Here is a 15679-nt window from a genome sequence, read left to right as displayed (position 1 = left end):
AAGCGTCGACTCGTCTCTTTCAAAAGAGAGTTTAACCGCAGAGTATCAGCTAACAAGTCCACAAAGCAGTTTTGGAGTTTTTCCATTTTCAGAGTAGCCAATTTTTTCATACTTTTCTACTTTCAACATTTTCAACCTATACATGAAACACCTAACTTATGTATGGTAGACGTATGTAGCATACAAACAAGGCATCACTGTATGGGCTACTTGTAAGATTACGTTTGATACAGCTGGTCAGAAATTAAGGCGGTTTTCTAAGTAACTCCCTCAATGTCTTACCTCAGTCTTGCACACAGAAAAACAGTTTGCCATCACCTATTTCATAAATCGCTCTGCTGATGACGGTCGGTAATTATCAAGACAGGTTGTACATGTGTCCTTCTTTGTTCCCAAAACGCCAAGCGAAAAAAACGGGAGCCAACTAATTCGTGAGTATCATCAAAAAAATTCTCAGCTGTCTGAAGAATGTATTTATCGAATCCCAAGCCCGCGCAATCTTATTGTGCGTGTTCAAACTGGATTCCATAATTGGTTCGTGGAAGGCTGAAACAACGACAACAGGGTAATTTTTTTGGTGGAACCCAGTGGCTGTCAGGTACATCGGATAGTCTTATGTTTGGCAGAAAATCAATGTGAATATGGCATTGGTTTGACTCGCACACATCATCATCATAGCCAGCAATACAATCTGATGCTCAAGGGCTACACGACCATGAAAGAGGAAAGTCTTGGTAAACATCAGGAGGAAAAGCAAAGGCAGGAGCTTACTAAGACATGAAAAAACCATTAGAAAAACGATTCAGCATAATTTGCCTACACATTAGAAGAGCATTAAGAAACGCAAACGAGCACCTTGTCGGAGCAATGCACAGCCCTCGTTCTTTTTTAACTTTCCCCGACATATGGTCAACACAAAACCACTGGCGAACTGCAGTTATGCAGTCAGCCTAGGACATAACAGTAGAGGTGACGCTGGAATTGATGGTAAACAAAGACCATTTAGCACTCCGTGTGACTGTCTCCTTCTTTTTATAGCCTCTTGTCATCACCTTACCTTGTGAAGTTTTTACCAAACTGATCACTCAAGACAGAAAACAACGCTTCCCTTCGGTAGACGGAGGATAGTCATACCAAGTACGTGCCCTAACCATATTTCATATGCTGGTCTAACGAACCGGAGTAGTTACTAGGCACCCACTCGTTGTGTGCTCGCTTAACTCGTGCTATGCTGCAGAGACCGCAGCACCATTTGATTTCATCGCCTGCGGGCTTTTGTCAAGTGCTTTTCTCTTGCAACTTACGGTATAGGATCATCTCTTTGTCCCATACATCTTAAAAAACTATCGTCTGCATCCATGCATCCGTTTTTCTGGCTTGCGCGTACAACATTCCGCAATAAATTCTCAATATTGATTTGAATATGCCCTTCTCATTTGTATGGTGATTCTAGACGTGGATCAAGCTTTTCGAACAAAGGTTCTCATATCAAACAAGATGTTGGTTCAAGCAGGAAACAAAACTGGCGAAATCGTTGGGAATGTCTGCCTTACAACCCTGGTAAAGGACAATGCCGGATTGGGACTACAAGAGTGTTTTATTGTGCAAGCTTGCTTGCACTGTCTGAGGCACGCCAACCAAGTGTTTCGACCCACACTATTTTAGGTTTGCTCGTCGTACTGCCAAACTCTCCTGCGCACTCACAGTGGTTCGCATGAAAGCCAAATTCAGTTTCTAATACTGCACGACAAAATTTAAACTATTTATACAGCGAGTTTCTAAGTTTTTGACTAAAGAAATCGTGTTTTGACCTACGACTCATCAACTTTACTGTTCCATGGAAACCGAAAACTGGTCATTTGGAAGTATCGTATTTGTGAACGCAAGTACGAGAAAAGAAATGACCAGAGCGCTTCCCCAGTTACTTCACAGTAGTGACGCAACTCATCAGGGAGCCGTCATTACAGGGGGCGATTGCTTTTTGAAGCACCATGGGGAGCCGGTCATTATGTGAAAATGTTATGTGGTTTCTTCGGTTAGTGGAGCTGCACTCTAACGAAGTACAAGTTAAACGCGATGCTGATCAGTCGCTCGTGACCAAAAGGTTAATTGTTCGAGGTTCTGGCCAGGCAACCGTCGTTTCGAGAAACCCCGAAGGTAAGTGAAGTGAAACAATCGTACAGTTCTGCTAGGATATTTAGCGTAGATTGGCTTCACGGATCGATCGAATCCCGGATCGAACCAAGCCTATGGAGATGAGAAGCAAATTCGGAATTGACAAATCGGAATAAAAGGGAAAACCGATGAAAATGGAAGGTGAAACATCAACCAGTCAAACATCGAGAAGGTAGACAACGACGCAATAAAGATCACAAACAGGCCAATTAGAAAAATAATGAACAACAGGGACAATCACTAGTGGAGCAGTCGGACGCCAGATGTGCAGACTACGTTGCAACGCATATCACGAACGTGTGGATCAGGTAAGAGCTTAAAACTGCTCTTTGGAAGATCGAAGGGAGGAGATACCGACTTTACAGGGCACTGATGATGTCTTCTTGAACGGTAACAAAACGTCTGCAAATCAGCTGTCAAGCTTGGCAAACATGTCATTAGCTATCTGATCAACTACCAATGGATTATCGGTTCATATGAGTTGAGCTCATAATAAAACCGGCAATGGCTTATCATGACTTGTCCCCGTTTAATAAACTAGTATACTTCTTTGTACCTGTTAGGAGAGTTGGTGTGGGCCAGGAAAGACCGTAGTTGTTTGCTTTCGATCAAATGTTGCCTTTTAAAGTAATTTTTAATGCTTTCGATCAAATTATCCGCTGACGAAAAGGATTTGCATTCCTAAAATGGGATCTTCTGTGATTCCTGAATGAACATTCCTCGCATGGACGAAGTGGCAAAAATTACATCCCAAAAACAGCTTCTTAGGCTCCTTCATAGATGAGCGCATCTCTTGGCAAGGAAGTACTTTGGTCACATTCCAGGGAATAAAGTTGTGTTGCCAGGAATGATCTTTGTATGGAGGTACTCATGAAGGAGAGCTATCCGGGGTAACAGGCACACAGTCTGTGAATGGGGTGAGATGACTCAGCTGTTGGAAAACAGGTGTACTGACCGGAAGATCCGTGGTTCAAACGCAAACACTGCCTCTCGACATCCTCTGTCTTGGCTTGGGCAACCTGGCGGTATCCCAGCCCTCGTTTTTGCCTCGGGTGGTATGGCATTTAGGCACTGAAAGGGTGGTACAGCTGAACCAATCCGTGAGTTTGTTCCTCCTAAGAAAAGCAATCATCGCAAAGATCGCTCCAACCGTCTCCTGTAAATGCTCAATGCTCGGGAAATCTCGGCATGATCGTTTCACAAAGCAGCCTTCAACACCGTCATTCATTTCACCTCAATTGTTCAAGGTGGTAATCCACACACTTTGCGAGATATTGTTTTCTGATTGAATGCTTGTTGTAGCTGACGTCATCTAAGTCTTCCACTTTGCAGGCGCTCATAGAAAGTAAGAGATGCATGCTAAACGCATGCTGAAATTTCGCCATTCCCAAGGTACAACGTCTGTTTGCAGTTTTACTCAGATCGTACAGGAAATCTCCGCTCTAGAAACAAGACAATGTTTATATCTTTGTAATGTACTACTTATAAGGCTGCTGAAAATCCGTCGACAGCAAACGATCGGTTTCACCGTTCTTTTGGGACTCGTCAGGTAGGCGCAGTCCCCGGGTTTCCGTCAACCTGATATTCTACATGAAACCAAATTGCACGAAATTAGCGAATATACACTCATTTGCAAACTTATTTGGTTTTTTCGAGAGGCTCACTTGGAACCCAGCTGAATCTCTCGTTTGTAATGTTCTCAGGCAACTGAATGTGCTGCACCAGGTCGCCTCATGTTTCAGTCGCTACGATATTCGGAATATCGCGATACATGTATATCTTTCTAATGTACTACTCATAAGGTTGCTAAAGAGACTTCTGTAGCGTCAGCTTCCTCATTGGCATGAGGTTTTCGATTTGATCATTTACGGGCAGATTAAATGTTTTTGCTTTCAGAATTCTAGTAAAATCGACTTCAGTATTAACAACTATGCACACTAGGATGCACTAGAATATAATTTTTAAGATAAATGTGATGTTTCTACGGTGATCATTGCATATTGGGCACCGTCTTTATCAGTGGATCTTGAATTCTAGTAAATCGACTTCAGTATTAACAACTATGCACACTAGGATGCACTAGAATATAATTTTTAAGATAAATGTGATGTTTCTACGGTGATCATTGCATATTGGGCACCGTCTTTATCAGTGGATCTTGCGCAAGCAGCGGCTATACTAAAAGTTGTAAAGATGAATCTTGCAGTCTGAAGTTAGAAGTACCGTATAGGTCATTTGACGCACCTGATCTGTTCCAAATGGCTTTTGCGCCCAAAAGGGCATACCACCTAGATTAATTGAAGGATAGATCTCCAAAAATCACAGGTGGTCACGAAATTACCAATGTGAGGCACATAGAATGTTAGCCTTCTCTGTATTATATGAATTTTCATTAGACCAAACACATTGCTTTAGTACGCCGGGGTTCACCTGATAAAGTTTGGGTCAATAAGAAATTGATGTAATTTGTCGACCCATCCAAACTTCGAGTCACACTGCCGATCAGTCCGCTTACCCGAAGATGTCCGTCGCTAGCCTCAACTCTCTATATTTTGAAAGCTATTCAACGTTGGGCGAATCCACAATGCCTAGTAGAATTAACCAAACTAGATTGATCGTTAGCAAATAAAAGGCTAAGGGAGACTATGAGGTTTGCTATGAACGGGTTCAGGACAATCCACTCCTCAAAACAGCTGGAGGTTCGTTCACTGCACTAACCGCAATGCGTGATCATTCTCATGAGATGAGACTAATCGAGCACTAGCCCAGACATTTTTGTCTGATGTCATGTTGACTAACTTACGACGGTGGCTAGTTCGGACACTGGACAACCTGATGAGAAGTATGAAAATTCATCTTCTTCTGGCTGAAAAGGTCACAAACCGTTCCCTACTAAAAAGCGCGTTACTGGTTGTGGAAAAATTGTCGTTGCTCTCATTAGCCACAAACGAGTATTACGAAAAAAGGGATACCATCGGCTCAGATTTAGTCTAAAACCGACTTAGAGAAGGCATGTGATGGAAAAATAAAACGCCAGGTGGCCTTTAATTGTGAAGAGTTTGACAAACTGGGATCGCTTTAGCAGATTACTGAAACTTTCCAATCAACCCGAACTGAAATCTGGAACAAATAACAACCGTTCTTTGTGTAGATTTTTCTACCGATCTGTGACAGGATATTGCAGTCAAGTTTTCTTTGGATAAGACAATATAAAAAAAGGTAAAAAGCGTGTGTTAGCATTTTAGTGATTTTCCGCTCGTTTCACAAACTGTTCAGCGGACAGCAATCACACAATTTTCTAGTCAGAACAAATAGAAGAAGAGCCAACTGAGAAACATCGGAGTAAAACTTGTCACCCGCTGCAAACATCCGGAGTGAAATATACCTTTTACCCAATTCTCGACTATGAAAGCGGGGTGAAAAACAAACTGTTAATTCGGAACGCAACCATTTTTCTATTCGCTATAATCCCTGATAAGGATGTCACGCTTTCGATTTCGTAATCACAGACCCTAAGGTGTGAATAGCAAGCTCGAAATGTGATTTTTTTCATTCTTTTTACATTCAGTATTCCTAGCGAAAATAGCCGGAGTCTTTATCAGCGAAATCTAAAACCAGTAAGAAAAAGCCTGCTCATATTGTGCATTCCTAAAACCCATGATGCATTAGCACCAGGTTGGAAGTTGGCAAACACTGTGACAGGCTGTGACAAGGCATAGCGTCAGTTCTAGTGATTTGCATCAGCTATTTGCCATCAGCTATTTGTGTGACGTTGTTGACAGACCTTTTTCGAGTATGTTGGAACGGATTTTGAAGAGAAGCTGTATCAACAAAAGCACCTACTTGCTGATACAACTTGCAATATGATGCTTCGAAACACATTCATGCGGACTGGATTCAAATTGATGATCTGTTTGCGGTACACGATCAGCTGATCTTGTTTACAGTCTACTGTGTCTTCTATTTGGAAAAAGCCCATAACCGGGTTAATTTGTGAACACATGATGCGTTCGTCAGCTAGTGAATATCCAGCATTGTTCTCTGAACGAACGTGTACGATTGAAATCACAAGGTGTTATTGAGGAATCCTGAGTTGTGTATCCAGACCGAGAAGATATATATATATATATATACCAATTTCCATCCTCTGTGTGTGGCAAAAAGCTTGTTTACAAGGCTTCCTGAACTTTACAAAATCAAGGTGATTGATAAATAACATCACCGAGTCGCATAAACGGTGTTAAAACATAGCACCGGTACTATATAGAATGGAATGTTTTTTCAACGAAACCGTGCTGTTATCCCCTTATTTTATAAGGCTTGTTTATAAACAAAATAATGTCTACGACAGATATGGAAGGATGTATAGGAGTGCGTCAACGAAGGAAGGAACACGCTTGATTAAAAGACTTCCATGGTCGATGGGAACGCTCGACTCGGAGACACACATAAAGAGGCCAACAACTGAAGAAACAAGAGCGTTTCCTGATACTCTTCAAAGTGCGGTAAGCGCTTGCGTGGTCAATATTCGCAGAGCACGCACGTGGTGTCCGTCATACGGGTCAAATGTGATGCTCATTGCCAAGAAAGAATACTCAACATCAGGTCACTTGTGTAAAGGAGTTAGTAATGCTGACCATACACCCGTTATTCAGTGCGCATTTGGAAATTTCGAGTCCATAAATAGCCTTGGTGGTTGAAGGAAACAGCTATTTCGACATGAAATGTTCATCACACCTGGAATAAAAAATAGGCATCGCAATCGATTGATGGTAGGATGGCTGTAATGGTGGCAGCACCATAGCTCTGTTTTGTCTTACTCTCTCCATTGGTCAGGATTCATGAACGATCTCGTTGTATCCCAGAAAACGGAAGCTCCTAGTTCTCGTGCAACCCGATTATGGCAAACACAGCCATGCGTGATCCGAAAAGACTGATTTATATACTTCAAACTTTTTACCAGACCACAGTTTACTGGATAAGAGAATATCCAGACATCATGGCGACACTAGACGTTTCTAACACTCAACCTCAGTAGGTGGTACCAGAGCTGAATACGCCGGATAAATACGCGGAGTTCTGAAAACCCAAACCGTCGACTGGCAAATGACGATCTTTAGCGATTATGTGCATTTCATCGCTCCTTGCAAGGAGCCATTTCCTCCCTAGTGTGCACACGCTTTAGAACCAGATAGAAAAGTCGCGCATCATCATTCCATAATATCCGCTTCTCTTTATGCACTGTCCGCTGAATCGGGACGTCTGTAGAAAGACTGAAAATACAGGCCCTCACTGCGGTGTCTTTCGGTGGATGCTGATGACCACAATGTATTTATTTAGTGCGGCTGAGCATGAGTAAATGTGTCAGACACCGTATTGGTCAGCTCCTCGCGATCTCCAGTCATTGACGTGATCTGAAACCATCACGCATTACATCATCTGGCAGTTTCAGTAGATACCGTCGGCTGTTTCTGAGTCCTTCTTTCTTGAAAGTAAATGGTACGCGAAAAAGTCACGGCACCTATCGGACAGAGAATGGCGCTGAGTCCCCCACCGAAGCAAGAAGGTCCGACTAAGACAGCTGTTGCTCGATGTTTTCCGCCCCCAAAAATCACCATGGCTTTCGTCATTCGTCTTACCAACTGTTTACAACTCTACCACAGCAGCTTCAAGCTTTTGTTTATCGCGAGCCTGACTCTGCACATACGATTCAGGCCTCAGCAGGGACAAAAAGATCCACAAATTTGTCATGTGACTTCAAGCTCAGTTGCTGCATCGACGATCGAAGAACCACATCCACCGCTATGATGAACAATTTGAGTAGCTCCCTGCATTACTACTTTGCAGAGGTAAACCTACGAATGTGGGAAACTACTACCGGGTTTATATTGCACTGTGTGGTTTATGGAACTAGTGATTATGATGGTCAAACTCTCCAGCAAATCTGACAACTGTGTCATACGAAACCGGATTCAAAGCCTTCAAGATATCAGCAAAGGACAAACTGAGGTTAGGGGCAGTTAATAAAGAGTAACGAAGCAAAGAATGTGAAAGCGTGGAAGCGTCCTTTCGAGATGTGTTGCAAGGTGAATCAAAATGTGGGAATTGTGTGGGATGTGTGGAGGTCATTTGGAGGAATGTCGTGATGACAGGTTGTAAACTTCGTACTAAAGCCAAATTGGTATGCAAATGTGTATTGGTTAACATTCCTGCAACTTGGGACAAAGTGGAACATCAGGTTGACGGAAACTAGGGAATCACGCCTACTTGATGAGCCTCAAAAAGAGCGAAACCGGTCGTGAGCCGTCGAAGAGTTTTCAGAAGCCATATTCAACTTGGATTTTATCCTGATAGCCGGTTGACCGGGGAAATACTTTTCCAGTCTTACCAACGGTGTGATTTTTTATTGCAAAGATGACAGTGACCCCTGATGGGATCAAAGCGGTCCCGCAACTCCTCACTCGGTCAAGCTCATCTGCACTATGCTGAGTAGGGTTCGCGTGTCGGCGGTGCCGACTCAGGTCAACCTATCATGTGCCGACCGAGGGAACCCTTTCGTGCCAAGAATGTTCTACGAGTGGATTTGACGATGGGTAAGCTGGCAAGCTTTTGAATTACAGCGCTGTCGTCATGGCTGAACTCCACGCGTTTCCCTGTGTGTACTGGTTGGAGCTTGTGCAAGGGGGCTAGATAGGTTGGATGTTCCACTGCCGAATGTAAAGTGTACGTTAAAACCAAATATTGGGCCTCGTCACACCTGGGATAGCTGAACTCCTAGCTTACTCAGCCTGCCTTCGTGCTATTCGGTGGGCCTTACGGTGAGCCGGACATACACACCGTCAGCAGCGCACATAAAATCAATCAACCTTGGTAACTATGTAAAAGCCTAGAAAATTCTAACGTGATAATTTGAAAGAAACAGAAGATAAAGGGGAAGTTAATTGTGGAAAGCACATTAACGGTATTTTAAAGGAACCATGATCTGGTAGACGGTTCCTTTATCATTGTGACTTATTTGACCTAAGTTTTCGATATCTGTTCCGTACGGGCGCTTTCAGCTTATTGCCAAGTAAGTTTACACTATTTTTTTCAGTCATAACTGAATACTTTTACATGGCACACGGTTGAGGCATGTGCGCTGGTCAAGGAAACAATCGCATTATTTTAAAGGTAGGGGCATATCTAAAAGTATGTTCTCTCTCAAGTACAAACATCAGTTGTGTTCCGCCATTCTAACGATATCCAAGAGGTCTTCTGAATTTTTGTGTGTGGCCCAAAATTTTTTATCCCGAGACTCGAAGGGGTCACTTCTGTAAAAATGGACATAGCTTACAATATCTGAAAAGCTTAAGTTAATCGCTCCATGCGCCGTTCGCTAAGGATGACTGTGATTAACTGACTTGTTTAAGCACTGTATATATCATCTGAAAATTGGCGCAGATGCCGTTGATTTCAACCAACACAACAAGGGCAAAAAAGGTTGTGGGCAGTCGAAGAGTTGTTGGCCGCCCCATGAGTAGTATGTTACGTCTGGACGACGAAAGTGGTTGTTCTAGTAGACACCCGATCAAATCTGCCGCATCTGCCTGATAAATCTCAATCGAGACGGAATACCAGTGGTTTTTGCCATGGGTTAGTGCAAATTTTAACACTAGTAGAGGACCTAACCAGAATGAATGCCAAAGTACTTTGGAACATGAAAACCACATGTTGACCTGTGAAAGGGCCACGTGCACAAAAATGCCATTTTCATTTAGCCTTTTTAACCTCGGAATGTACGGTACATTAATACGCCAGTGATCTTCATACATATTACATGCATACCATCGCACACTTCTTTGAATTAAGTAATGTTCACCTCTTTTGTTCTGAGACTATCTTCAGGTCAATCTGCTATTTTCTATCGATCAAGTATGTACGCGCATGCAAGTTAATGTCACGTGATTCGCTGCGCCAATCCGTTATTGTTCTCAACGGTTTATCATCCCTGTGATTGCAAATAGGGAGGATGTTAACACTGTAAGGTTCAGTATTACGAACATTTATAAGGTCTGGGCTGAGGAAAAGAAAGCCCAAATATCATGTCAAATTTTTAGGGAGTTTTTAATGAATTTTCATCAGTTTACCACCTCACTCTATGCTCATCCAAACTTCGCTTCAGAGCTGTTGAGTGAAGCAACGAAACAATAGTTTAGTGAAACGTCATTATCGATAAGCTAGACAACCCCGAAGTGAAAAGACGTAACTGAAGAACATTTGTACGATAGATCTGAGTCTAGATGACCAGCCTACCTCAAAACCTCTCAAAGCTGTTTCTGATGGGTTACGGGACTTTGCGTGGGCCTCCTGAGAAAGAAAAGGCCATACAGCCACTAGGAAAACAGAGTATGATCCGTATACAGCCTTGCCACAACTAGTTTACTGCGTACAGTTTGTATTGGAACAATCTGATGATACGAGGTTTTGTGAAATTTAACTTCAAAGAGCATTTTAGAGTTACTTGTGCGTTCGTTAGAATAGGAAGAAAAAATCCGTAATGCAAAGCCAAGATTTCATCTATTTTATTTCGCAATCGTTTACTTGATCTCACTGATGCAGACAGAACCGAACTTAAAACAGACCGAAGAGAACTGGAGTATTACGAACTTCAACAAAAAATATTGAGCTCCAAAGGTACTCGAAATTTGATGTTGATTAACTGAATATTAGGCCATGCAGGCTGTACAGTCGACATTTCCGGAACCAAATGTAGGATTCCAAAATTTCCAACCACATTTCGCCCTGCTAGATCTGGTTGTCATTAGCTACTACAAGAAGAGATATTGAGACTCATTTCAAAGCAAAACTGGGCACACGGCCGACTCAAAAGGACTGGATCACTCACCCGTTTATGATATTCTTGGACCAAATGGGTTGCACGGAAGCCCATTTGTTTACTCACTGTTCGGATGAGCTTAAAGTCGGGTGCAACCAGGAATAAAGTTGACGAAGATTGGGTAACTGATACGGACAAGACCAGTTTGGAGCTGTCCAGAACTTTAGTCAGCCCTATAAGTAGTATTGAATGACGAAATATCCTTAAAGCCAAATTAGTCAATTCGAACGCCATTTGATTATCAGCTAGGACAGCTCATAGGTTACCCCTCTCACTGGAGACGTCCATCACGCAAGACACTGTATTGTTCCTCTTTCTGAAGATGCCTGTTTTAGGAGGTACACATTTCTGGTAATTGGGTTCTTGCTCATTGTCGAATTTTCACTCTGTCAATTTAACCACGCCAATAATTAAAACTGTTCCAGTATCCGTGATGTTCTCACATGTGGCTTTTTAGTCGCCTATTTCAGAGGAGTTTGGCGCATTAGATCCAAAATAAACTTAAAAATGCAGCTAAAACTTCTAAGTCGGTAGAAGTCAGTTACTCTGTTCAAACGATCTATGTGGGATGCATTGATTGACTATCGGATGGAAAGTGCACGTAACTAAACTGCATGAGACAACGATTGATTGCATTTCTTCAAAACCTGACTGTTAATAAACTAATGTAAAACTGCTGCAAGGGTCACCTGATTTTGCGAATCGGCACCTCGGTTTCATACTCAGCTGTGTTTATTTTAGCCGCGAGATGACGTCAGCAACAGTCAGTTCATCCTAGAACATAAGATTGACGAAAACTCGGGAACTGCGCCTACCTGATGAGCCCCAAGAAAGGCGAAACCGGTTGTGAGCTATCGAAGAGTTTTCGGCAACCTTGTGAGTAGTTTCCTTTATGAACATATCTCATTTCATTCATGATCGCGACTTGCGCCGATTAAGTAGTTAGTTATTTGTAGTAGTGGTAACAAGTTTGACATTGAACATGAAGGCGGGAGCATCCTCCCGTTGGACAGCCGTTTCTTAGTTAGGAAGGGCCGTCTGACCACAACGGTGACTATTATACTAAACAAATGTTTCATCACTGAGATGCTTCTGTTTAAGCCTCAGAAAAGATGTTGGTTAGTATCGCTTTTTGTATTTTAACCGTGTCAAGGCTTATTCCTGTTTTCACGTCAGATTCATGTGGGTACACTGACGACATGCTGAGGTCCTAATGGACCCTACTGCTCTTTGTTTGTGAATCCAACCGGCGAAATTCTAGCAAATTTGACTGGTATATCTTGCACTCCCAGTCAGGCAGTATTTATGACAATCAATACCTGAAGACAATCACGAACATGCTAACGACCTTGGCATAGTCTTGATTTTAGACAACAGTTCAATAAAAACTATCAATCACGCTATACGATGAACTTATGTTCAATTTTAATCTGGCAATCTCTTCGTGCAAATCGCATACGACGATAATAAGCACGAGACAAATTCGACTGCAAGCGGCGTGCTTTAAATTGAGTGAAAGTCAGAATGCTGGACTAAATGAAAGTTTTCTTAATCGCCGACAGAAGCGACGTATCACAATCACCGCTCTCTTTTGAATAATGGCTACTCTTCACTTTCTTTGACGCTCCTCGGGCAAATGGAAGTCAGATGAGTTCGTTTTCTATCAATACTTCAACACTTTTTGTCTGAAGGCAGTCAGCCTTTTTACGCCTGACATGTTTACTTGAGAAACAAACTACTACGTCGTTATGAAAGACTCAACTCAATTCTCGTTTTATTTCCTTATAATGTCCACCTGTGCCTGGGCTACCAACCTTTCCCCAAAAAAGCATTTAAATTGGGATATACTTTTAGCTGTTCAACCCAAAAAACGCAAGTTATGAGCATTGTTCAAATTCATATCCCTTGAGATGACGTGGTTTTGTTCATTAGGTAAAAATGAGGAATCTCCCCTAAGTTATAATATTATTTTGAGATTTTCGGACGTCGGGACTTCCTTGCCTTCCCGCTATTTTGTGGAAACAAGTGCACCAAAACGGTTGAGACATAAGTTCGCGTCATCCCGTCAGCTGGTGTTTGTGAGGAGTTCCTCCAGCGAATTCACACCGGCACACCTAGGTCTTTCATACTTACTATCCGCCCTCTGGTAAACAGACGAAAGTGTTTCTATGAGTTACGGTCACCTGTGCAGACCATTTAGGATGACTAGCGGTGCTTTCGCGAAAATGTTCCGTATTCAAGCGGCCGTAGCCGGAGACACGGTAGCTGATATCCCTTCTGCTTGACCGATAAACCTATTACACTAGCAAATCTTTCTCACAAGTTTGCTGAAAACATTTCGGCAGCCCTCGATTAGTTTTAGTCTTCCTGGGGCTCATCCGGTAAGCGCAGTCTCCGATTTTCGTCAAACTGATGTTCTACGGAAATCGTCGTAAATTTACCATTCAAGTCAATCTGATTTAAAAACGAAAGTATTCAAAGAACAATAGTTTACTGTACTTTTCACTATTTGACCTTAGTGCGGGTCTGTGGATGTTACAGAAAAAACATATTAGTAGTAAGAAATGCCCATTTACAAGAGGCATTTTGTGTTTCACCATTTTCGGGAATGCATATAACAATTAAAACACAGTTGACTCCCACCAGAAATACAACATTTACCCGCTTACATAAACTGATCTTATGAATCGATGGGTCGCGATGAAGGCTACTGGTTAATGATCTTGGAAACCAGGTTACGATCCAGTTGTCTTCAGCGTCACAGTAAGGTTGTGAATAAATCAGTCTCAAAAAGGTGATTATGTGATGGGTATATGCTAGATCAACTCATGAACTCAACACAAAACTAGGTACTTCATCTTCAGAGAAATCTAGCTAACACCGTGAGTCTGGTCTATGTCATTTTATTGAGTAATCGATATCAAGTAGTTGAACTGTTTGACCAAGGAACAACAAAAATCGATCGACTCGTAGCAGGGACATTGTCAGGGATCAGTGGTAATGTGCGGGATTCTCTGAAACAAGGAGCGAAGCCGCGGCGAGAAAATAATAAGGACTGATTTTCGAAATAGACAACCATTTAAAAAGCTCAAATATGTATTCAAAGACGAAAAAACTGTTAATTGACAATAAAGAGGCCTGTAGCTCGGGCAATTCTTCATTCACTGTTTTATTAAACTAATCAGTTTCCATTACATTAAATAGTACTTGCACACTTGAACCCTTCCCGAACACTACGGAAACCGCGGAAAAACCTTAGTGAGGTCATCAACGTCAGGAAAGGATTTTTCATCTTGCTGAAATAAGGCTTTCTCTCAACAACAGCCAAAGGAACCAGCTTTCGATAAATTAGGGGACCAAATTAATCAAACTTTGTTGGTTTGAACCCGAATGATTGAAATGCCTTACTCTCAAAATAAGCAAGAAACCTAATCATACTGTGAACGGAGCGATAAACTGTACTGAAAATATGGAGCCTAGGATGCGAAAATTTCAAGTAGTTGTGCAAACGCCACATGTTTTGCGTGATAGGCCAAACTACAGCCCACTCTGTTATTTGGTTCAACAAAGGAGAGCCCGAATAGATCAACTGACAGACACAGAATCTGCAGGTGCCCCATAGGTTTCTGTAATTAGGTAACCAATGCGTACTGGATGAGTGGAACGCAGAAGAGGTTTCACTCACGGAAAAAGCGTTCAGTTTAAAGAAATCCGCATTGACTCTTAGTTCGAACCAGCGAGCGTTCACTAATGGTATTCATATTTCGTTTTATCGTATCCAGGATATGTTCAGGTGGGGCATGCAAATTAGTGCAAAAATTTGACTAGTAACTCAGGAACTCACGGCCAGTTGGTTTTGTATGAAGATATCCAGACAGTCTTTGCCAGCGCGACATTCCCAGTAGGTAGTTCTCATGCACGAGAGAGCAATCCTTGTTCTGCGACTTAAATGAGTTTGTTCAGGACAATATCTCTTGCAGATAATAAACAGTTGATTTTCAAGCAAATTTCCAATCGTATTACGAATTAGCGATCAAAAAAAAGCACGTGTATTTGTGAACACAAAAATAAGCGATACAGTGTGTCGTATGGAAAGTTGTTCATTTCATCCGCACAAACGACTCACTGTCTGTCATGCTCTAGTTGGTAAGTGCGTGTGTATGTGCGTGGGTGAGTGCACCGAGAATTCGTATAGGAGGCGCGTACCTTGACATCACGTTAGTTGATACGTGAAAACAGATCTGTTCAGTATCACACACCTCGACCTTTTTACACACGAAACGAAAGACCGTTTAACTTTACTGTCATTGTATTATACTTGGATGGAGTATGCCGGTTCGTAATCTGTTTACGAACAAATGGATATACCTATTTGGTAATTCATCACGTGGCTGTTGACTTGTTCGCCGAACTTGGCAAATGATTTGCAGACGTTTCGTCAACATTCGGGGAGACCTCTTCAGTGGGCTGTTGGGTGGGTCTGAAGATGTCTCCTTGAACGGTGGCGAAACGTCAGTAGATCAGTTGCCAAGCTCGACCAACAGATCAACAGCCACCTGATCAGGTAACAGTTAATGCACCCGAGTTACGGATACCAATTCATTTTCGCAAGACTACAAATCAGACATG

At 42.2% G+C, this 15679-nt stretch overlaps 1 protein-coding gene across 1 annotated transcript in view; it reads right to left on the bottom strand.

The window, feature by feature from the left end:
* The window catches only part of T265_01081 (hypothetical protein), a gene marked incomplete at both ends in the record, with an annotated part of 137052 nt that extends 121989 nt beyond the window's left edge, over positions 1–15063 (bottom strand). The window contains one exon of the mRNA XM_009165024.1: positions 14895–15063. Within this exon, the coding sequence (XP_009163288.1) occupies positions 14895–14946 (52 nt within the window). The remainder of the gene's footprint in view (positions 1–14894) is intronic.
* Positions 15064–15679: the final 616 nt, after the last annotated feature.

Source organism: Opisthorchis viverrini (genome assembly GCF_000715545.1).
Source record: "Opisthorchis viverrini unplaced genomic scaffold opera_v5_11, whole genome shotgun sequence".
NCBI classification, from domain to species: domain Eukaryota; kingdom Metazoa; phylum Platyhelminthes; class Trematoda; order Opisthorchiida; family Opisthorchiidae; genus Opisthorchis; species Opisthorchis viverrini.
The sequence above is the reverse complement of the archived record's forward strand: the minus strand, read 5'-3'. Positions and strand labels throughout refer to the sequence as shown.